General features: G+C 44.3%; 1 protein-coding gene across 1 annotated transcript; it reads left to right on the forward strand.

The window, feature by feature from the left end:
• Positions 1-4114: 4114 nt before the first annotated feature.
• Positions 4115-24895, forward strand: LOC135897101 (uncharacterized). Its single transcript, XM_065425674.2, has 5 exons — positions 4115-4270; positions 10157-10293; positions 10362-10429; positions 16042-16128; positions 24605-24895. Exons 1-5 carry the CDS (start codon positions 4166-4168, stop codon positions 24754-24756), a joined length of 549 nt encoding a protein of 182 aa, XP_065281746.1. The 5' UTR covers positions 4115-4165; the 3' UTR covers positions 24757-24895.

Raw genomic sequence — 24895 nt, forward strand, 5'->3', positions numbered from 1 at the left:
TGTGTGTGTGTGTGTGTGTGTGTCTGAGAGAGAGAGAGAGACCGATGATGCTCATACTTGTTCACCACTTTGGATTCTATTGTCTCTGGAAGTACAAGTCAACAGTGAATTCGTCACCAGTGGCAGCAACATGAAGGGCAGAAAGCCTCACAAGTTTCTGAACACCGCCTAGAACCGCGATTTGTTCATTTATTGGAATAATTTTTGTTTCACAATTTTTTTGTTTCCATGTCTGCCATGGCTTCCCCATTTCCATTTTCAGAAAGGTGAACAAAAGTGAGATTATTGGTCAGGAAGCTGCCCACGCCAAGCCATAAGAAACTCAATGATCACAATAAGGACAACAGGTCCTCTTGAAGTATGTGCCCCACCATAAAATGTTTGCAAGCTTACCAAATAGAGGGGTCTGAGCCCTATCAGGAAAGCAACTGTCTACAGTTTTGTATCGTACCGAATGGGAATGCTAAAATTTTGCATACAAGCTTACTTGTTTTTAAGCGTTTTAAGCGCATTTTACGACAAACGGAGAAGTAACATTTTGAGTCCCAGGTTGTTTCTTTTCTAGTCATTATAGCCATTATGACCAGAACAGAAACAATATAGCAAGCTCCTTCTTGCTAACGCACAATCTCTGTCATCTGGTCTTCGCAAATCAGCTTGATGGGCATTACCACCAAGTATCACATTTTCCCTCACAACAATAATTCTTTACATGAAAGTACCAATAATTTTAAAACGGCCCAACTTGCTCAATGCTACATTTAGGATGTCATAATTCATGTTGACTTAAACTCTTGCAGTCATTGTTCACTTTATTATTTTATTTTTTTTATTTCAATACCAACAGGGCCATATGGCATTAATGAGGGGAGTGGTTACAAAGTAGTGGAGTAATGCAAACAAACAAGTCTGGTGAGTTCTGCTAATTTAATAATTCTCCTGATTATTCAATCTTAGCGAATGTTTTGCAAAAAACCTTGTTATCGGTGACGGCTGCGATACTTGAGCGGAGGTAGCTCCATTCCTGAGATGTACGCGGGATTAAAGATTGAAAGAAATATTTCGTGTAACATGACTCAATTCCTAACTTACTGCGATGATCGACGCATTTTGAATGTGCTGAGGCAGCAGTATGAAGTCGTCGTGAAGTGTAGTATGATGGAAAATTTTATCAAATAGCGAAAGGGGGGAGGGAGGCTACTTTGCGGGGTTAGCTGGTGGAATAAGTGCTAGGTTAGTTTTAACTGAGGTTAGACTCGCAGTACAGTTATAATCGGAAAGAATGAAACCAGTAGAGTTCTTTTTATTAGTTCAAGCGAAGTAATAAGATTAACGCGACTGGGATACCACCGTTTCAGATGCATATTCAAGTTCGAGGTAGAGTAGCGTCTTGTTAAGCTGTACTTTTAACATAGACGATGCTTTGGGAAAGCTGCGCCGCAAGTACCCATGCAAATTATTAGCGTTGTCAATGACGTACTCTATACTAATGCTCCACTTTTAGTTATTTGTAATGTGTACAGCAAGATATGATATGAGGAAATCTAAGGGAATCTTGTTCAAATGACAAGACCTATGATTATAATTAGATATGGGTACACGCATTCTTCTACATTTGTGAGTTGCAAATGGTTCATCTACAGTTTGCATGAAATCAAAAACTAGGCTAGCGCTGCAACGTAAGAGAGAGAGAGAATAAACATTTTTATTAGGTAAATGCAGCTAGGGAGAGGCGTCCTCATTCCAGAATGCCTTGAGCTCGGGCCGCGTCCTGGGCCCTCGCAATCAGCCGTTGCTGATCCTCGAGGTCGGAGCTGGCCAAGGCTCTCTCCCAAAGCTCGTTAGTGGGGTAAGGGTTCGGATGATTTAATGGTGCCGCTCTGCAACCCCCTACTATGTGCCTGAGGGACCCGGGCTCTGCGCAGAAGCGGCATTGCGGAGAGAATTTTGTAGGGTCTATGAGGTGATTTCTGGTTGGGTGGGGGAATGTGTTAACCTGTAGAGCTCGGAGGAATCGCTCCTGCTCTCTAGGTAGTGACTTGTGTGGGGGTGCATATGTTCTGCAGGTTAGCTTGTAGTGTTGTGTGATGTCTTGGTAAGGGACTAGAGGGTGCATGCGCTCGGGTTCAGATTCCTCGGCGTCGGCTCGGTGGGTCAGATCTCGAGCCACGTGGTTGGCGACCTCGTTGCCAGGAATGCCTAAGATAGCTATAAAATATATGTTCACACAATAAGCCTACTCCACACTTCTCAAGCAGGCAAATCACTAACAACAATTTTTCGTTCTCTTCAAACAGCAGATGACAAACATTAGCCTTGTGTTCCAAAAAACTTTTTCAAATATACTCTGAGTAAGTTTGGCTTAATATACAGCCAATCAACTATAGAGTAGCAAGGGAAGCCTCAGCGTGATAACTTGTCGTCACTGCCCGCACAAATACCTTTCCTGGATGAAATGTTGGCGCCAGGCTGAGGGTTCCCTTGCTCACCTCTGTTACTCAATGGAAATATGGCAGCCCGAAAAGAGCGAGGAGAAAGCTTCGGTTAAAAAGAAGGTGTAAGAGAAAGATGACTTCGCGCTTCCCTTCAGAGCTCCACGCGCCGCGCACGATTGTAAAATTTGACTCAGAAGGTTGCAGCAGCGTAGGCTATCCTCCGACTCTTCTATCATAAAGCCGGAGGAGTGGTACAGGACTTATTTTAAAGAGGTTTACCACACAATTTCGTAACGTACGTGCCGCACTTTAAGCCAAGGGCACGTGCTGCTGAGCTACGATCTTGTGCCGTTTCTTGTGACCCTTATTTGCCGTGTCACCGAATGTCAGGAAGAGGGAGCTGACCTCCCGGTCGATGACCAGCGTGGTAAAAATGGCGAGAAATAAGAATAGGTACAGGTATAAGCGAACATGGCTCCACCTCCTTTATGCATTATATCCTTCCTGCATTACATATGACAGCGTTACCTGAATATGACTCTGTCATACGCCCCTGGCTTCGATAAGTTTTCAAGAAAATAATTTCCGCAATGTTTCATATGGCATACCACGAGGTTTTTATATCAGGTGTCGATGAGCACCTGTAGTCCGTACAGAGTGCCTCTAAAGCAACGTTACCCGTGCCCTAATTTTTAGCAGTATTGTATCGAGAACTCGATGGTATTCTTATCGGTTTTATATCTCGGCTCTTGCAATTTTGAACGCATCAGTTGTCCTTGAAACTTGAGGTACCTGTGTACACTATATGTCCTAGCTGAAGTTTATTCCCTGTTGAAATCAAATTACACGATGTTCGTTATTATGGAACACGCATACGTGGAAAACTAGTATTTTACTCCGGATGATTCGCGGAAGGAACGCAATATAAACACTATACTTCAAAATTGTAGAAGACCCTCAGAATGGTGTAGCAAAATGGGTGCCACAGAGAAGTGCCGTTGACTCCCCTCTTACAGCTGTCCTTAACTTTGCGCCTGAGATGCCACAATGACGCTGCATTTATCATCCCTTACCGCTAGTTCAATATAGCTTCAATACTTCAATGTAGTTCAATACAGCTTGAAGCAAATTATGAACGTAGAGTCATGTCAGCAAATGTTTCACTAAAATATTCGATAAATAAATTAATAATATTTGTAATAAATGGATCGATTTTTTCTTGAAACACCTTTATTTCAGAATAAGTTATCCGAGTTATCGTAAGTTTTATATCAATGAGTATTTTTGCTTAAACTTCTTTTGTCATTTCCTCGGAAAGGAGGCTGAGCGGATCTGTCACCTTTGTTATAAACAACCTGCGTGGGATACCTGTAAAACCTACGTAAGCTCACAAAATATAGCCATGTGGTCATAGTCACGCAAAGCTATCTGCGCGCACAATCGTGAACGAAACCTAAACCCATTCTCTTTGTTCACATGATCCTTCCAAGTACCATAATATTCAGGATTAAAAATCGTAAAAAAACACCTCGGCCTCAAGACGTGATGCTCATGCATATAAGTCCTACAATGGAGCATTCTTCCTCAGTAGCCTCGTTAAATGCAACACACATAACCGCGTCGTGACATTCAATTGTGTCAGATGGAAGCGTCGGTTAGCAACAGGTGGCGTCTGAAGCAGTTGCAACAAACCCAGTAATACAATCGCCGTTGGAGAAAGTGAAACGCAAATGCTCTTTCTTGCACTACTGATCTTTCCAATTCTTATTGCAGTCCTGCAGTGCCAGAGCGTTGGTCGGTCACCATATGAAAGCGAAGACTATGATATTAAGAAGGTAATCGCTTTCTTGTCGCAATGATCAATGCATGTCACTTTCAGCACTGAGCGCGCAGAGACACGGACGTTTCTAGCCCGAAATATCTTCATTACGACGGCCTCGCTAATTATATTCTTATTCACATCCAAACTGGTATTAGTAGTTTTTAGTCTGTGTGTACCCATAGATGTCATAACGTGCTGCTAATTTGGCATGTCAAATATTAAAGCGAGGCTTCCTTTACCTAACCACTCGGGCATTTTGTGTCTATAACAGGCCTGTATCATCGAATAGACCAGCAAAGTAGTACAAGTCAGCCCACCGCTGTTCCGCGTAATTAAATGAATCGCGACATGGAACCAATGGACATGTTTCGCTTGAATGTATTTGTAAAACACGCCGACCTCATAAAAGGATACCACGCTATGCTGGATGGCTTCCTTGTTTTCCTTTATTTTCTTTAGAATGCCAGCTTCGAGATCAACTGGGTAGGGCTCTTACATAATTCAGTTTCTACATTTAAATAAATCCGTTTGCCGCATTCTTCCTTGTGGGGGATTTCAATTCAAGTGCATAAGGCCATATTCAAACCACGGCATTTAAGGAATGTTATGAGTGCCCGTCATCTGACTGCCGGAAACATCAAAATTGTATTTCGAAGAAACATGCCAAAAGTAAGGTTCAAAACATGGTGACCATGAAGTGTTTCCGACTCTTGCAATTGCTTCGGCTTTTTCATCATTACCGTCGAGATATCCTTGCCTTGTAACCAAGGAGTCCTCACAGGCAGATTTAATTTCGACGCCATCTAAAATCTCCGTCTCCTAGTAAGTGGCGATAACGGCCCATTACTAACTGTCCATGAACGCTTTTTGGTGCTATGTACAGATCACGTTCAGTGCTACAACTCCGTCTCCTTCTCCGTTGTACAATCGGTAACATCCTGGATTGCTGAGTCCTGAAGTTGTACCATTACCCAAATTCTAGCATCAACTGATATCGTAAGCACTTCATATTGTCAGCAAAAACAAGACGTCTTTTTACTGTAATATGTTGGGGATATTTTGCAGCAAGCTCTCAACTTTTAGCAGGTCCGGATTTTTCTCGGCATTGTCCTCACGGAAAGTAGGAAACCTTCAGCGATTGAAGCAAAAAGTGCATATGTTCTTCGATATCACGCATGCGCCATACAGCATTCGTTTCAAAAACAAGCACAAAACAAGCTTCCAAATCACATAGTTGATAATAAAGAGCTCCTGCTAACTATGGAAAGCATGTAACGCTCGTCGCATACGCTTCCCGGTAACGATTACTGTTGCACAAGCTGCAATGCCGATGGCAGCCTGTCACGTGGAGAATGACGTCACTACCCTTTCATACATAAAAGGACCAGCCTAGCAACTTAATTCATTGTTGCTGCACCGGTACGGGTAGGCAACGCCTAGACAAGCCACCCGAGAAGCAGTGTGAATAAGAGGAGGTGCAAAGAGAAAAGAAACAGCCATACGACCAGTAGCGGCATGCTACTGTTGGTCGTATTGCCGCGGAATTCCACCACGGGAGAAAGGCGCCCGTCACCATTTCCCTGCGGCTGAATAACGAGCCAGAGGAGGAATTGACCAACGAAGATTTTCATATCCCCCTCAGCAGTTGTGGTGATTTTCAGCAGCTTGACTGGGCATCAAATTTCGCGGGGCCGGGATGACGAATCAATTTTATTTTTCCTGTAGATTTTTATCAAAATGATGTCAAAACAGTCTTACTATCGTTCAAATTGCAAGTGCGACTTGTGTCGACAAGTTTAACATGCGAAAAAAAGATCCAGAACTTAATTTACACGAGGGTTTCAATGTGCGCTTGTTGGTAATGCATCTTCAAGGCGTGTACGGTAGCGCAATTGAAAGACGGGACAAAAGAAGTCACAAGCGCTGTGTGTGTCCCTGTGTGTCTTCTTTTGTCCCGTATCTTAATCGCGCTACCGTACACCCCTTGAAGACGTAATTTACAATACGCTGTCTTTCCACTTTGGGCAGAAGAGTATCCCTTCGGCACGGGAACTAGATGACGTTAGCACCGTTTAAGCATAGCAAGAAAGAGGGGCACATGCATGTTCGACGGGTCTCAATTACATGAGCGTGACCCTCGGTCAGGCTTGCTATCATCTCAAACCCACGTCTGTCAATTCCTTCTTCCTCGTGTAACTATACCCACACAGCTATACTGTACAGTTTAGCATTTGGAGTTTTAAAGTAGAAACCACTGTATGTGTGTGAAATTTGCGAAGCACGCTTATATATATACATAGATGTTTATAGATAGATAGATAGATAGATAGATAGATAGATAGATAGATAGATAGATAGATAGATAGATAGATAGATAGATAGATAGATAGATAGATAGATAGATAGATAGATAGATAGATAGATAGATAGATAGATAGATAGATAGATAGATAGATAGATAGATAGATAGATAGATAGATAGATAGATAGATAGATAGATAGATAGATAGATAGATAGATAGATAGATAGATAGATAGATAGATAGATAGATAGATAGATAGATAGATAGATAGATAGATAGATAGATAGATAGATAGATAGATAGATAGATAGATAGATAGATAGATAGATAGATAGATAGATAGATAGATAGATAGATAGATAGATAGATAGATAGATAGATAGATAGATAGATAGATAGATAGATAGATAGATAGATAGATAGATAGATAGATAGATAGATAGATAGATAGATAGATAGATAGATAGATAGATAGATAGATAGATAGATAGATAGATAGATAGATAGATAGATGGTGTTTGCATGGGATCTTATATGTCCCATATCGGACTAGTGGATGTGGTAGTCGTGGAGCAAATAAATATTGCAATAGGGCAAGAGTCCTTTGAACCTATCAACTGCAGATACTCTGATGAGTATCTGCAGATACTGCAGATACTCTGATGAAATTTACAGCGTTACATGGTGCTCTCCCTCATCTCCCACCTCTGGTTCTCCTCTACTTTTTGTCCGCTCTTCGCACCATAGTATTAGGTTTAGGGAGCGTTGGTACAGAAGTGTCGGCGGATATAGCTAAGCGTCAAAGCACATTGTCAAAGTCTACCTAACTTTCGTTTCAGCTTTAATAATAATAATAATAATAATAATAATAATAATAATAATAATAATAACGTTTATTTCCCATCAAGGAAGATAGAGAAGGCTGCAGGTAAAAGCTGCTTGAATAAACGGCAGCTTGACAGGGGCCCGCAGCCCACTCTACAAGGCGGCAGTAAAAAGGTTACAGGAAGGAACACCGAACACATACATAGGCACCGAAATGGACACTAGGAATGAAAACAAAAATCATCCGATAAGAAAGACTCAATACCTTATACATAATGTTGCCGTATTGCAGCATTAGTTATCTTTAAAATGTCAGTGGTACTTTTGTTGTAATTATTCAGGAGAGTGGGCAGGGTGAAGGACAGGTTTTCTGTGGAGTAGTTAGCCCGAGCGCTTATAACATTCCGTTTTTCTTTGTGACGGGTAATTTGTACGGAAATGGTCTCTTTTAGTGATGATAAGTCGCGTAGAAACATTCTATTTTCAAGTACTTCGCGTTTGAAGGCCAGTGTTAGCTTATAGTCATAAAATTTTTTTTACTGGTATAATAGTTGTACTTTCGAAAAAGCTATGTGTATGGCTGTTATATAGTAAGTCATGAAGCAGTCTGATAATTTTTTATGGAGGACTATATGTTTCTGCAAGTTAGTTTGAGTAGTTGAGCCCCAAACCAATAAACAGTAATTTAGATGAGAGTAAAAAAGCGAATTATAAAGAAGCTTGACCTTGAATGGCAGACATGTTCTTAGGCGAGTTAAGACGCCAACTACACGTGTTAACTTTATCAAAACAGTGTCAGTGTGTTTATTCCAAAGCATATTACTAGAAAATGTTACGCCCAGGATTTTAATGTGGTCAGTGATTTCCAGTGGTTCGCCCCCATACGCTAAGCTTACTGGAGCGTTGGACTGCTTCGACCTTACTTCCAAGGTCCGACTCGACCAGAGGTACCACGCCAACGTTGTTTAGCCACTTTAACCACCGTTCCTCCAAGCACGCGCTCGCTCAGCCCTTTCCTTTCTCGTTACTCTGTAACAATGTCTAGAAGGAACGTATCATGATGCCTTAATTGAGCGTCGGCGATGTTGCATTCAGGCGAAGGTGTTTGGCGCTGATGTTCACTGAAAGTGACAGCAAATGATGTTGTTTTAATGCGCGTCAACACTTGTGGCAGTTTGCACCACTTAGTGCTGAGACAAACAAATATACCGAAAACTGCGTGAACATTTCTAGGAATGCTAATTGTATTACGATGAATCACTTATGGTGGTAGCAATCGGTAGTGGTAGTGATGGTAGTGGCAATACGCCCAAACCACTTGATGCACAGTGACGCTTTCAAGAAAATAAACCGCGTGGCTCAGTGGGCTTCCCATCTCTATCTTTGCTATACCGCAAGCTTCTGAGAACCTCTAAAAGAGGACTACCGGTCATTGATTTACAACCGTGGGAAGGAATGGACTAATGACTGATGTAAACAGATGCGTCAAGCCTTGAAGGGTGATCCTGTGACTTCATTCTCTAATCTAAAGTTCGTGCCAATGTGCTTAATTTGATTTCGATATTTCTCAAAGTATGCAAATAAGCCTTTGTTTCTGTTCGCTTGTCAAAGTGCCCCTTCACGCTGCTGATTATACACACACAGGCAAGAAGACCTCGCGATGCCGCGTCAATACACTATGGAGTAACGTATAAGTGCATGCCAAACAGCACACTCAAAGACAACGTCACAAAGCAGTAGCTCGTGGATGGCGAGAATAGCGCCGAGGATCAGAGAGTTTGCATCTGTGAAGTTTGTCAAAATTCAAATGTATCAAGCGATCCGAATGCACAAAACAGGTGCTTTGACTCTTCACTTCCTTATAGGGCAGTATGAAAGTGACACATATTTTAGTGTGTGTGTGTGTGTGTGTGTGTGTGTGTGTGTGTGTGTGTGTGTGTGTGTGTGTGTGTGTGTGTGTGTGTGTGTGTCTGTGTGTGTGCTTGTGCGTGTGTGTGTGTGTGTGTGTGTGTGTGTGTGTGTGTGTGTGTGTGTTTGTGCACACACAGAGAAGGCCGCATCAAGAGTAGAAAACATGCACCAACTGGTTGCTTGTTTGACATTGCTCTCGGGCAATCAGTGTCCCAATGTTCCAACTTGTGCGGAGTTATGAACACTCATGAATACAAATAACACAAGACTCCCTTTTTATTGGATCCTCTTGCTTTAGATTTGAAGTTCAATTTCAACTACATCTTTATTTTCTAATTCAGTTTAAGATAGAAGTCTTGGTTATACAATAACCGCAAGCTGGCACATCGTCTACAACAGAGAGTGTGTTTTCTTTATCCTAAAATCAAAAAGTACTCAGTGTCACTTACAATCAGTTTAAGAGTTCATATATTTTGCATCTAAAGCCAGCCAATCCATATGAACGAAGATATTTGGTCCGTAACACAAAGAAATTCTCCTGAGTGAAGGCAGTCCGAGATTAGCAGTTGCCATAGATGTCAATTTTTTCACGAAGTATTCTTGTGAAGTACGCATCGCGCTCCCGAATGCCTACTAATGACCAAATAATCTCTAGAAATAGAACTTCAGTAAATGGACCGTTTTCGATAAATATGTATGAATTATTTAGCAGCAGTGATATCATAACAAGCCTGAATAACAAGACTAAGCCCTTCTATGAAAATAATAGATCTTTGCAAACGCTCAGGATTTCACATGACTAGTTAAGCTATACTACTGAGACGAAAATTTTTATATCATTGACTCCTTTCTTACTCCAGTTTGTGCACACGCCGGAGCCCATCTGGGCATACAACACGACCTCGTATGTCACGCTTCCCTGTAGGGTTGACGTAATGTACAATTTGACGGACCCGTTCATCCTGTTCCACAGGTCATATTTCTCGGGCATCACCAAGTAAGATGTTTTCATTTAGTAAACTATATAGCGCACGTGATTATGTGTGTTTTTTTATGCCTGGACAGAATAACAGAGGAAATGATGGGAGAGTTTAGCCCGGAGCATGAGAACAGGATGTTCGTCGGCCCTCAAGGCAAGTCTTGTCATGCACTGACTGTTTTTAATTTCGTATTTGCTACTGCTACTTTTTTTAGGCAATATATTCGAAATTTATTAAGATGTGGCTAAAATATTAACAGTTAACGAGTGACATCGGATGTCTAGCAATAACTTGCGGTCACAGTAAACAAAAAGCCCTTTTCAACTGCGCTTTCTTTTTTCGGCACCAGTACTGTTGTTCCAAAAGAAGAAAGGCAGATGATTCTCGCATTACCTTGCCGGCCCATCTCGATTTCACTATTTTATTATCAACTGCCATATCACCAAACCGAGTTTCTTCTGCAATCCAGACCACTGCATTCTTGTCTCACTGTTAAGCATTACCATCTCAAGATTCTCGGCAGCTGTAAAGTTTCAGACCCAGACATTGTCAGTCGTAGTATGCAACAGCATCAAACTTTGCAAAGCTAATAATTAACCGCCAGTTATTTTTCTTCTCGTAATTATGATGCCCAGCGAAGAACTGTTCTTGAAAACTATGTAATTGCACATCTTTCCATAATTTAGCTTCGCATGAAAGCTCGTTTGCTGGGACAGCATTTCAGATAAAACACCACAGCATTATTTGAGGTTTTCGAACCCATACGGAGGTTCCTCTTGAACAATATCTTGGCATTGTGAAACACTGCCAACAGTTCTTCACAACCTTTATTCCAAACTTGAAGTGGCACCAGAAACTTTCGGCGCCAGTACTGTTGTTCCAAAAGAAGAAAGGCAGATGATTCTCGCATTACCTTGCCGGCCCATCTCGATTTCACTATTTTATTATCAACTGCCATATCACCAAACCGAGTTTCTTCTGCAATCCAGACCGCTGCATTCTTGTCTCACTGTTAAGCATTACCATCTCAAGATTCTCGGCAGCTGTAAAGTTTCAGACCCAGACATTGTCAGTCGTAGTATGCAACAGCATCAAACTTTGCAAAGCTAATAATTAACCGCCAGTTATTTTTCTTCTCGTAATTATGATGCCCAGCGAAGAACTGTTCTTGAAAACTATGTAATTGCACATCTTTCCGTAATTTAGCTTCGCATGAAAGCTCGTTTGCTGGGACAGCATTTCGGATAAAACACCACAGCATTATTTGAGGTTTTCGAACCCATACGGAGGTTCCCCTTGAACAATATCTTGGCATTGTGAAACACTGCCAACAGTTCTTCACAACCTTTATTCCAAACTTGAAGTGCGCGGTAAGAAATCGCACTTTTCAGAGATGTTAGACACCGTCTGATTATCTGGAAAGGTGGTAGCTAACTTTTCATTTAGTGAATTGAAATTATTATGGCGTACCCAGAGGCTAAACTGGCCATCGTGGTCACCCGTATGTTCATGATGAAAGTGGCTTGTTGGTGTGAAGTTGAGAGGTTAGGAGGTTTAGAAAAGAGAAAATTGCTTTATTTATTTACTAACAGGAGGAATTAGAGTCGGTATATATGCAGATACTCAATGCGGCAGGATTACGCAGTACAATAAATGTCGGCTCATAGAACACACAACACAAAAGATGCTGCATAAATATCGTTTGTCTTCCCCAATTATTGACACCAGGTAAAGCGGTCACGTCATGCCGCAGTCAAGTGGACCAACGGCGTCATTTTCTCTTGTCTGAAGAGAGAGCATGACAACCCATGTGCGTTCATTCATCGAGCAAAAAGTGATCCGTTATTCTTTTTTTGTTAGAACTGTTCGAGATTGGAACAGGTTGCAATCGACCATTGTATATATTACACAAAATGATGCTTTTTACCACGCGTTGAAATAATTTGTTGATGTATTGATTCAAGTTTGTAAACTCCCTGCTGTAATGCCCTACGGGGAGATGCAGGCAACTAATAAATAAATAAAATAAATAAAGAACACAGTGCTCATTGTCCCAGAGAGAGGAGGAAAGAAGTGAATGGCACAGCATGTCCGCTTGAAGGAGCAGCACTCCTGCTATCTTTGAATTTAGCTTCGTTCAATGTATTGGCAATTACCTGGCTCTCCAAGGAGTTGGCTTTGGTGCCTGCAGTGGTTGTACAATTGATTTATACCACTCCTTTGCGAATTAATTTTATGTAACAGTCCTGGGAATCGTCTAGCCGTCTTTGTTGTATGAAGAACTGCGCTAAATTACGTTGCAGGAGGTGTAGGTCATGGAAGACGACGTTTACAATGGCGGTGCGAGCCAGTCGCTTCAGAAGAATGGGTCCTCTCGGCTTTGAAACGACGCTCTCCCGTAGGGACGCTTTACAGGAGCGCATTTCAGTGCTCATGCTGGTTAAAAGCTTCTGTAGAATGATGCTCATCTGTAGTTTGCAGTTGACGCCGGCATGCGCTCTGTAGGCAATGCGTCGAATACAATGGGTCGAATACAACACCACACTCGAACAGAAACAACGCAAAGTGTCAGGAGGTGATAATTGAAAAAACATTTGCAGATTGAGACAGCACTCTTCCTTGTTCACAGGGCCCAAAATCGTTCCTTGTTGACACTGCTTTGCCGCAATGCCTTGGTATTCTGAACGGCACATTTTTAACATTGCATCGTGAACTGCACAGTTGCTCGCCCGCAGTGCATTGGCACTGTGCCTAGAGCACAATGCCTTCCGAGTTTGTTCTTAACACTGCTTTTTGACAGTGCGTTAATATTTTGAATGCACATTAGGAACAGCGTCATTCCTTATTTCCTTAGTTCCTTCTACGCGGTGCTTTTCAGTTTTTTTATTTATTTACAGTGCCTTGGTATGTTGCCTTGGCCTGTTGAACCGCACATTGCGAACTGCACCGTTTTTTGTTCACAGTGCCTCCGCAGTTCCTTATACACAATTCCGCCACACTTCCTTCTTTGTGCCAGCGAACAAAGCATTGGCGTGTTAACTGCGCAATTCGATCGGCATAGTCTGTGGTTCCCAGTGCCTTGGCATTTTTCCTTTGTTACAGTGCCTTCCCAATTCTATCTTCATAGTTCCTTGACGTGAACATTTAGTTGCACATTTTAAACCTCACATTGTGAACTGCGCCTTTCCTTATTCATAGTAGCATGACATTCACAGTTTCTTCTTCACAATGTCTCGGACCAGTGCCTTGGCGTTGTTAACTGCACATATTGAACAGCATCCTTCCTAGTTCGAATTGACTCGTTGGAAACTGCTGAATCGGTCATATTGAAACGAACCATTCTTCGTTTACAGAAGCAGTGCTAACAAGAACCCATATTGGTTCCTAAAAGTCCGGTACAGCTTTACTTGGACAGTGACCAGGAGCTTTACTGCTTCTCGTATCTTGCAAAGTTTCTACAGGCTGTATACGAATCACAACCTCTCGTACTCTTTCTAGGACATTTATTTTAGCTTAGTTTTCTCCATGCGAATCCTCAGACCTACTCCGAGAGTTTTTTTATTAAGGTTTTCAGGTGTTTACTATGAAATACGTATACTGTCTTCAGTTTTGACAAGGCAAAACTTAGGGCACGTCAAGACGGTCCGTGTTGATCCTGCTACCTATCTCTTCCTATCTAGCAGGTACGATACTTCATCAAAGTATTATCGTAACTCGCCATCTTCTTTTCTTATTCTTAATGTCGAATACAGCATCAGGTAGACTATATTGCTGTTTTAAGCATACCAGAGGACAGAGCACTCACAAAAAAATCTGGAGAACATAGACGCGACTGTCATTCATACAGGAAGCAACCAGTGCACTGCTGCACATTCCAAAGAGAATAGGGCTGTGTGGCAGCCTTTGAATGCACAGCGAATGTGGGTGTGCAAGTTCGTGCATTAATTCCTTTTCTTTTTCGTTTTATTCTCCTATTCGTGTACTCCAGTGTAGGGCAGAAAACGAGCTGCAACATGGTTAACCCCTTAATTTTTTTTTCTTTTTCTCTCGGTCTTCCCGGCAACGAGCGATAGCACCGGAGAAATTGAGTCTGACTTTGGAGACATGTAAATAGGCGTTTTGTCTCTTTATTGTAAAATAATAGTGTAGCTGTAACAAATTTACAAATCCTTCTTGCACTCAGGTTCCTCAATGCATCTATGACTGCTTATATTTCTACTGCATCTGTCACTTCTATGACGAGAGTCGTTTAAGCAAAACGAGTATTTCTCTCAGTACGGGCACACAAAGACAAACTAGCGCCATGTGTTAGTGATGCCTTGACGGGAGACTAGTGGCCGTGGGGCGCGACATCGCTTGGCACTATAGTGACGTGTTAAGCAAGATGGCACAAGAGCCTGTGATGGCAATTCCTTAACAAAAAGTATTCAGTGTCTCATTAACGATGGTCTAAAAGAGACAGAAATTCACGCTAGATTTCAAGCTCAACGTAGTGACGACAGAGTGGTCATCTCCATTATTCATGTAACTATCATTTGTTTGGACCACAGCAAGAGTTTTTGGGTGGCCACCACTTCAGCAGTTTCAATGAGGTCCAGAAGGCTGTTCGTTGATTGCTGCAGCACAAATAGAAAGCATTTTCTGCTGCAAGAAAGCTCAGATAAGTGCGTCTGTTTCAAGGCGGATTACCTCGACATCTTTCGTGATTTCGCCATCCCTAAACATGCTACCTAAACCGAGAAAGAAAGTTCATTAAAATTAAATTATGGGGTTTTACGTGCCAAGACCACTTTCTGTGATGAGGCACGCCGTAGTGGAGAACTCCGGAAATTTCGACCACCTGGGGATCTTTAACGGATACCTAATTCTAAGCACACGGGTGTTTTCGCATTTCGCCCCCATCGAAATGTGGCCGCCGTGGCCGGCATTCAAACCCGCGACCGTGTGTTCAGCGAACTGTCGAGTACCTAAAGCCGAATGATCTGGCTTTAATGGTTTCTGATAAAGAAGGTAGTTTCACGTTTTTACCAAATTCTTTATTTCGTCAGAAAGCGGGGGAAGCTGTCGCAAAATATGTTTCCATGAAGACGCACTGCCGCTAAGCTAAAAAAGCTAGCGTTGGGTCTATGTGATAGGTGTAACCTGAAAAATCTTGGTTTGGGTATCAAGGGTGCGAAGAGCGGAGCGCTTAGCATTTTCTTCTCCGCGAAAACGCATAAAGAAGGCATTCCTTTCCGAGCCATCGTATCGGAACGTGACACGTGGCAGGGGATGGTCTCTAAGTTTCTGCAGAAACACTTTCGCTTGCTCAGATTTGATGGCCCGTTCATGATGAGGAATTCTGAGGCGCTTATCGCATTTCTTCGTGAACATGAAGGCTCGAGGGAACCGTTGTTTTCGTTTTCCATTGATGTGATTGACCTATTTTATTCCATTCCACAAGATATATTGCTATGCGCCATTAGAGATTCCATTGATGACTACGGCCCTGTGGCCTTTCAGAACGCATGTGATGTAAGTGTGGACGACTTTTTAGAAATTCTTCATTTTTCCGCGCCTGTCTTCTGTGTCCCTTCTTTGTCCCTTGTTTTTGTGCGGTTACATTATGCATTCCAATAACGACCACCAACTAACCCGCTTATCCCTGTTAAATTTGGCTTCATTGTCTGTCGATTTTATATAGTTCTTACAATTTAATCAATTACCCAGCAGCGCCCGTTAGCTGTACTCAGTATTTTCTCATGTGTTGACATCTCTTATTCCAGATATCCTATTCTCCGCTGTGGAAGAGCTCGTGTACACGAGCGTAAATGGAAGCTGTGGAATCGTTATGGTCAGACGCTTGTATGGCGGTGAGTGCGTCTTTAAATTCATGAGAGCGAGGCACTATTTCTAAGAGAACCGAAAAAGGGGCCATATGGATGCGGAGTCACATATTTGCTGTATACTTATATTCGCACAACTGACGCTGATGCTGCAGCTATTAGTTTCCGAGAAACACTCGAAACCTTTTGAAGTGACTGAACGTAGCCGTCGGGTAGTGGCAGATCAAAAGAACGCTTTATCGCTTGGTGTTGCTAGTTTTATAACGAAGCAGAAAAGGGTCACATGACTGGACATGATAGCAAGGGTGCGACACGTGTAATCTGGCTTGCTCATGCTATACATCAGCACGCGGGCTTGATAACGTTACATCACGCGTGCTTCATAACACTACATCCCTTCCCCCTAAGCTGGAGTAAGTGAGACGGTCTGGGGGCTTCCGTAGGCGAGTCGAACGACGTGGTGGCTGTTGGTCTTCGGCTTGAGAGCCGACAACCCGTGCGTCCAAACCTTCATGAGCTGCGGCCTGCTCGGCGCTGCACTGAGCTTCGTCGCAGGTCTGGACTTTGCTCGGCTTGCTAGGTGACGACCCTGTGCCGAGCCGCGGCCGGAGTTGGTCTAGGTGGCGCCGCTGTGGTCCCTCCGGTGTTTCCAATGTAACCATGCGTGCTCCCGTCGTGGACACTACTGTCGCCGGCATACACTACCGAGCAGACTGAAACTGGCGTGACCATACTTGCCTGCCAGGTTGATATCGTGTTGGTGCTGCTCCTAGAACAGGTTCGCCGGAACAATCATTTCCTGTCACCTTTTTGTCTGTCAGTGAAGCTGTCAGCCTGGTTCGGGGACGGAAGCCCAACAGCAGTTCGGCGGGCGATTTTCCTTCTTCCAATGGTGTCGTTCTATAACGAAATAAATACTTGATTAGTCGCTCCTGCAATGTACCTGCCGGATTCTTCCGAAGCCCTTCCTTTACTGTCCGTACAGCCCGTTCCGCCAACCCATTTGACTGAGGATGGTATGGGGCTGTTCTGATGTGTTTCACTTGGCTTTCCTTCAAGAAACTGGACAGAGTGGCACTTGAAAACTGGTCCGTCATCAGATACTAAGCAGTAGGGCAGGCCAAAACGTGCGAAAATAACTTGAAGTACTTGAATGGTCGTTTCCGCTGTGGCGGTCTTCAAAGGTATGGCCTCAATTCACTTCGTCTCGGCATCCACCAACACAAAAAACTTGGAAGCCACTGATGGGGCCCGCGAAGTCCATATGCAACCTGTACCATGGTTTGTTTGCTCGACGGCCATGGAGACGGAACTTCAGCAGCTGGCATGGACCAACATTGTATACACTGAGGGCAGCTTTTAACCAACACTTCGATGTCCCTATCTAGTCCAGGATACCAAAAAAGCGCTCGCGCTGTGCGCTTCATGGCACTGATACCGGGGTGACTTTCGTGCAGTTCCTTTAGCATGCATCGTCGCGCCGCCTCTGGCAGCACTACTCGATGGCCCCAGTAAAGCAGATCGTGACAGGCTGTGAGCTCGTTACGGCGAGAAAAGTACGGCATCAGGTGCTGCTGTGCCACCGATAACTGCCGCGACCAGCCATGTGTGATCCACCCCCTGATCTGACGCAGCGTATCATCCGATCGGCTCAGTTCCGCTAAGTGCTGAGCGGAAAGGGTCATGGAATTTAGGCTCCGCGTATAAAGCACGTATTCCATTGGTTCTTGCCCTCCTCGGTCACCTAAGCACGGCAGTGGAAGGCGACTGAGAGCGTCTGCGTTAGCATTCAGCTGTCCTTGGCGGTATTCGAGGTCATAATGGTGAGCCGACAGTAGCAATGCCCATCGTTGAATTCTCGCTGCTGCCATGAGCGGTATCGGCCTCTCCGGGTGAAACAGTCCAGTCAGTGGTTTGTGATCCGTCACCAGAGTAAAATGCTTCGCCAACAAGTAATCTCTAAACTTAGTAACGCCGAACACCATGGCCAATGCTTCTTTCTCCAATTGCGAGTAATTCCGCTCCGCAGGTGTCAGTGCCCTCGAACGGAACGATATGGGATAGTCTGTGTTCCCAATTCAGTGTGACAGCACCGCGCCAACTCCAACTGACGAGGCATCGAATTCAAGCCTCAACGGCTTTTCGGGGTCGTAGTGCACGAGTAGTTCCGCTGCCACCATATCGCGCTTGGCTGCCTGGAAGGCTTTCTCGTGTTCGGTTTTCCATTGCCATTGAACTCCTTTAGCCAGCAGCCTATAGAGTGGGACTAAGGTGGTTGCAAGGTTAGGCAAAAACTTGGCGTAATAAGTGAGCAATCCCAAAAAGGATTTTAGCTGGCTCACCGTCTCCGGTCTTGGTGCGTCGGTGATGGCTTCCATATTCTCAGGAGCGTGCAGGCCAGTTGCGTCGATCTTGTGGCCCAAAAACGAAACTTGCTTCTCGCGGAACCTGCATTTGTCATGGTTCAACTTGAGTCCATTGTCGCGCAGCCGCTCGAGGACTTGGCGGAGAGCGTCTGGAGCATTTCTTCTCCGCTTTCGTCACTGCCGTCTAACTCTTTCACAGCGTACGTTCCTGAGGGGTTAGCGCGACCACTAGAGTTGAGTTGTCGTTCTGCTTTTCGGCTATAATAATGTCATCCAAGTACACCTTGACGTGCGGGAGGGAGGCCTTGCAGAACGGACTCGAGGCGTCGCTGGAACAAAGCCGGAGCCGATGCAATTCCGAACGTGAGGCGGTTGTATGCAAACAACCCTTTGTGTGTGTTCAACACGACCATTTCTCGTGCCTCGTCGTCCAGTGGAAGTTGATTATACGCATGCCGCAAATCCAAAGTGGTGAACAAATCCCCGCCGTATAAACATGCGAAGATGTCTTCAATTTTCGGTAACGGGTACCGTTCCAGATGTGTCACCTGATTAACGGTTAGCTTGAAGTCGCCGAGCGGTCTAATATCACCGTTTCGCTTCACTACGGACACGACGGGCGTAGCCCACTCGGGAACTCTCCCTTGTGAAAGCACTCCCTCCTGTACTTGGCGGTCAATTTCGGCAGACACCTTTTCCCGAAGCGCGTACGGCACTGGTCGAGCCTTGAGAAAGCGTGGTACAGCGCCCTCCTTTTTGTGCAGTTTCACGGGCGCCCCTAGCAACACACCAACTTCTCCTCGAAAATTTCTGGAAATTTAGCCAAAAGTTTCGCTGTCGCTGCGTCGCAGTGAACCACATTTACGCTCTGCGGCACGCATTCTTCCAGTAGCGCTATGCCAGCACTCCGAAAGGTTTGGATGGTGTTCCAGCCGCACAACAGAGGCCCGTCGCAATCCACTACCACCAGCGAGCTGTATACTTGCGTATTATCGCATTCGACTTTCATGGCCACTCGGCCAAGGACCGGTAGAGGCCCCAGGAAGCATGTCAGCCGCAGTAAAGTTTTCTCCAGTGTCGGCCACCATTCGCGATGGTTTTCGAATACCGTCCTTGGAATTACGCTGATAGTGGATCCTGTATCCACCAACATGCGCAGTTTTCGGCCTTCCAAGGTGAAATCCCTTCCGAATGGCCATGCGGACTCGTTACTGCTGTAGCTGTGAGCCACCAAAGCGTAGAGCATTTCTTCTCCGCTTTCGTCACTGCCGTCTAACTCTTTCACAGCGTACGTTCCTGAGGGGTTAGCGCGACCACTAGAGCACATCCTTGCCAGGTGTCCCGTCCTGCCGCACTTGTAGCACGTCGCTTTCTTGTGTCTGCACACTTCCGAAACATGATTCGAGCCACATCTTGGGCATTGCGTAGCCTCGGTCATGGATCCATGCCCACGTCCGGACTTCTGCGGATTTATCCTGTGCTTCTGTATGAAGTTCGCAGCACCGTTGTCGTTGAAACTCCTCTCTTGCATAGCCCGGACATTTGTTTCTGCGGTTTCCGCTGCTAGAGCGAAAGCTTCGGCCTCCGCCAAGGTCAACTTCTTCTGAGACAACATGTGTCGTCGACCTTGTTCATCACGGATTCCGCAGACAATCCGATCCCTCAACATGCGATCCAAAAACTTATCGAAACTGCAATCTTTTGCAAGACGTCTCAGATCTATTATGTAGTCCCGTACCTTTTCGCCTTCCGCTTGGTTCCACATGAAAAAAGCATAGCTCGCTGCTATCTCGTTGACTTGAGGATCGAAGTGCAGCTGCTGTACGACGGCCTCATAGCTAAGTTGGTTCACCGATTCTGACTGGCACTGGCCTTGAAGTACAGGCTCGTCCACTCTTAGGGTGAACACGGCTCACCGTGGCCGCGCTCCGCGGGGCGCCAGTGGGTCCGGCGCGGCGGCGCATCGAAGCGAAGCGGCGCAGGCGCACACGGACCCAGGGGAGGTGCTTCGCGTCGTCTGCTACAGCGCTGGAGCGCGCCGCCGCTTGCTTTGCTGTACAGTTCGCTAGACCCAGGTGACTGAGTGCCCGAGGCGGCATGGCAGGAAGGCGCACTTCACTAACTTTAGCATTTTCCAGCTGGTTCCTTCTACAGCTTGTCAACAGCCTGCTTGATCAATATACATAAACAGAAGCAAGCTTCTCATCACATATGTCACTTAGCATGTTTTTCATATGTGATGAGGGTAAAAATTAATAATCATTTTTTCGCTCTCTTTATTAGGCTGGGGCCCTCTTATTTTGCTCTCACAGCACAGCAAAGGAAAAAAAATAAATTCCTTCTAATCTCCAAATTTATCCGATGCCCACCTCTATGGCGTAACTCCATGTGTCGCTTCGGGACGTATACCGCACAATTAGCAAATTATTATATGCTAGTGAGAATATGCATATGGCCCATTCTGAGGAAGTACTGAAATGAAATAGAAGCAAATAACGACTTAATTACCTGGCAAGGCGTAACTTAAACTAGAAAACAGACATGTAGATTATAGATTTTCCACTTTAATTACCTATTCGAAACGGACGGAAACAGCATTCGCATGCGGCGTGCATTGATTCCAAGGAGAAAAAAAAAACAAAAAAAGAAACGTCGGCGCCATATGTTTTAGTTCACCTAATCAATGTAATCAAATAATTGACCGACGATTCCTCAAAATGAGAATGCGACATCTCGCATCGGGTAGCCGTCAGAGGACCGGCACCGCTTCGGTGATTTTATACAAGCTGTGACAGCAAAAATGAATTTAGTTTTTTTTAAAGGATGCAGAAAGATGAAAAGGGGAGTAAAATCGCCGCCAAATCAGTTGCTATGCCGGGGAGAGCACTTTCCTACATCGCGTAAAGCGCTCCATGCTTTCCTACCAGCGACATTAACGCGTCAATAAGACAGTGCGAAGCAGCGGATATCACTTCTTAGTTGTTGTCGAAGTAATAGCATTGGCCTCTTTAATGGTAAAATCCATGGCAAACATGATGATGCGTGACTAAACAATCGCTCTCTAACTTTCTGCGAAATTTATAGCGGGTTTTGGTCACTTTCTTAAGTCAATTAAGCACATTCGTTCTAGCATCAAGACATGCGCGAAACGGCGCGCTACGCTCATCCCATGATGACTCCAACCAAGAGCGCGCCTAATAGGTTCCTCGGTATGCACTACACCAAGTGCTGTGAGAGTAAAATAAGAGGGCCCCAGCCTAATAAAGAGCGCGAAAAAATGATTATTAATTTTTACCCTCATCACATATGAAAAACATGCTACGTGACATATGTGATGAGAAGCTTGCTTCTGTTTATGTATATTGATTTAGCAGGCTGTTGACAAGCTGTAGACGGAACCAGCTGGAAAATGCTAAAGTTAGTGAAGTGCGCCTTCCTGCCATGCCGCCTCGGGCACTCAGTCACCTGGGTCTAGCGAAGTGTACAGCAAAGCAAGCGGCGGCGCGCTCCAGCGCTGTAGCAGACGACGCGAAGCACCTCCCCTAGGTGCGTGTGCGCCTGCGCCGCTTAGCTTCGATGCGCCGCCGCGCCGGACGCACTGGCGCCCCGCGGAGCGCGGCCACGGTGAGCCGTGTTCACCCTAAGAGTGGACGAGCCTGTACGTGAACCACGTTGTCACTTAGTGCTGACACAAGAAGCGCACGCTGTTTCCCTGGATCTGTGATGCTGTGGCCCTCGAGAAAGGCTTCCAAACGGACCCGGTAAGTGTTCCAGCTACTGGGGGTGTCGTCGAACTCAGGTGGCCAGGCTGTCATCGTCCAGCCGGCCCTATCCCATCCTCGTCGCCACTGAAGTGACTGAACGTAGCCGGCGGGTAGTGGCAGATCAAAAGAACGCTTTATTGCTTGGTGTTGCTAGTTTTATAACGAAGCAGAAAAGGGTCACATGACTGGACATGATAGCAAGGGTGCGACACGTGAAATCTGTCTTGCTCATGCTATATATCAGCACGTGGGCTTGGTAACGTTACATCACGCGTGCTTGATAACACTACACCTTTGTTATGATACCGTATACGCAAAAAAAAGAAAGCCGTAGAACACGGTTGCTCACCTTGGCGCTTCTCTTTGCGACCACCCAAACTGATGGCACTGGGTGACAAATATGCCACAATTTTCGCCCCCTCTGCAGTTTTGGTTGGTGCCATCTGTACAAGCAATATACGAACAAGTGGTGACCTTCCCGTCGAACTCATCCACGGCACCACCAGTTTAGTCCTAAACTCTTAGGTAATGTTGCCCTTTTAGCATATTGGGTGTGTTCAGGATTCCCTAATTGTGTTGCCAGATGTTGGAAGGACATGCGTCCCATGACGTCTGCAAAGAAATTAGTACGTATAGGTTTTATGCCGATGTTATCGTCCTCAATTGTAAGCGGATGGTGAACGCTCTACATATTCCCTGTATACATATTTAAGGCCATTTTTCATATCGCGGCTCCCGTGCTGTGTTCGCAGGCGCATTTGACCGAAAAAGTGCGTTTAATGAAAGCTTAGTGATGTAATCAGCAGTTTCAAACACAAAATGCTTATCTTCAGATTGTTTATTACGTTTTTAGAAAATATTGAAAACTGAAGCTTCCGCCGTCAAAAAAAAATAAAGTTTACCCTCTATAAGTTCTTCGCAATCTTGAGATTTTCTGACGAAGCTGATCTTCGGAAACCAAAAAGCATGCTTGATAAACAAAGTTGTGAGCAATGCAGAAGAGGATTTAAGATTGTAACCATCCGTCGTATAGTACCCTTCCTGGTTGAATGGTTGCAGCTGACCAGACAACTAGTAGTTATCACGAGAAACTGGTAGTTGAATGCCGGAAAAATTGCCACCACAAATGAACCAGCCGTGCTTGAAACGCGCGTTTTCACTACACTGTTGACAGCTTGCCAGAATTACGAAGATCCAGATGTAGCATCGCTCCACATGAAAACCTGGCCTTTTATCGAACTTTTGCCGTATAATTATCTTTACAATCCTTCGCACGGAGACACATCTAGAGTGAACGTGTGATGAATGGGAAGCTTGATCACAAGCAAACATTTCTTGAATATTCTGTTTCCTGCCACTGTATGTATTGACTGTTCACCTCCGCGAGAGAAAAACGTGATAAATACGTGAACACACCGCAAAGTATTGCTTTAGTTAAATCTCGTACTTTACTATGTACTCCCTACCGTAGAAATCATTGCGCTATATATATAAAAAACTTGCTTTTCTTATTCTTGAGTACAATTCAGCTCACAAAGTAAGTATTTAATATTATTATCACCCATAAACTCACACAATGCTCCCATGTAAAGGAGCCTGTCAGGCATTTGAATAAATAAATAAAAACTGCGTCTATACTGCTGTGCTTCCACTGCCCTTCCACTGCCAATCTGCACTGCCCCGAAAACAGATAATTTCACGGAACCATAAGTTACAAATGCGGAAAGCCACTAAAAAAGTTCGTTTCTTCCTAGACACCTCATCCAGAAAGTACTTTTCTAAATTTACCTTTCCAGCATGCATCACTTGCTACATGTAGCGTCGATCGAATTTGGCCCAGCGTAAAGCTTTGTGTATCGATGAGCTATAACTGAGCTCGCAGTGATAAAATAGGTACAAATATTCGGTCGTAATATTTCATTGCCGGCATGGATATCTGTTTGATGCTAAAACAAGTGCATTTTATTCTAAATGCGCTAATGAAATCACAAGTTTTACTAGTGTTCATTAGCTCCTTGTCAACAGTAAATAAAACGAGCATAATTAATATGCTGGACAGCCAACCACGTGGCATATGGGCAAAAAATAAAGCAGTTTTGAAATATGGAAGTGATACAGTATATTTTCAACGTAGGCCTGATATAGCAAATCATCAGTTTACGCAGGGAAAACACTCTACACTACTGCTGATGATATAGCTCAAGCAAGTTATCGTCCTTAACTTTTGTATCATTTTCTAGTCAGCCATGTCATTCCTTACTGTTCAAAAAATTTAATTTTGGCATACTAAGGTTCACTACAAAACTTTTACATTAGACGGTATTCAAGTTCTAAAATCTGAAGCGTCCTTTGTTATGCTCTCTTTATTTCTAGATTTCGACCCATGGTTTGACCTCCGGATTAAAAACTCGTCCACTGAATTCGGTCCTGATATTGATTGTGTGGTACGTTTCAACCATATTGGGCAGCAAGGACAGCTTCTTTACATGCCGGACTGCCAAGGGATAATTCGAACCAACAGTTAATATAAACGGTTCCCAATTTCACACGTAGGTATAACATCATCACCGACAGAAGCACCGGAGTGCGATCCCTCTTCACCCAAACTTTCACAACAGCGTTTTGCACTTTCATAACTAATCAGCAATAAAAAGTTAAAGATTT

This window comes from Dermacentor albipictus, chromosome 7, assembly GCF_038994185.2.
Source record: "Dermacentor albipictus isolate Rhodes 1998 colony chromosome 7, USDA_Dalb.pri_finalv2, whole genome shotgun sequence".
Classification (NCBI taxonomy): domain Eukaryota; kingdom Metazoa; phylum Arthropoda; class Arachnida; order Ixodida; family Ixodidae; genus Dermacentor; species Dermacentor albipictus.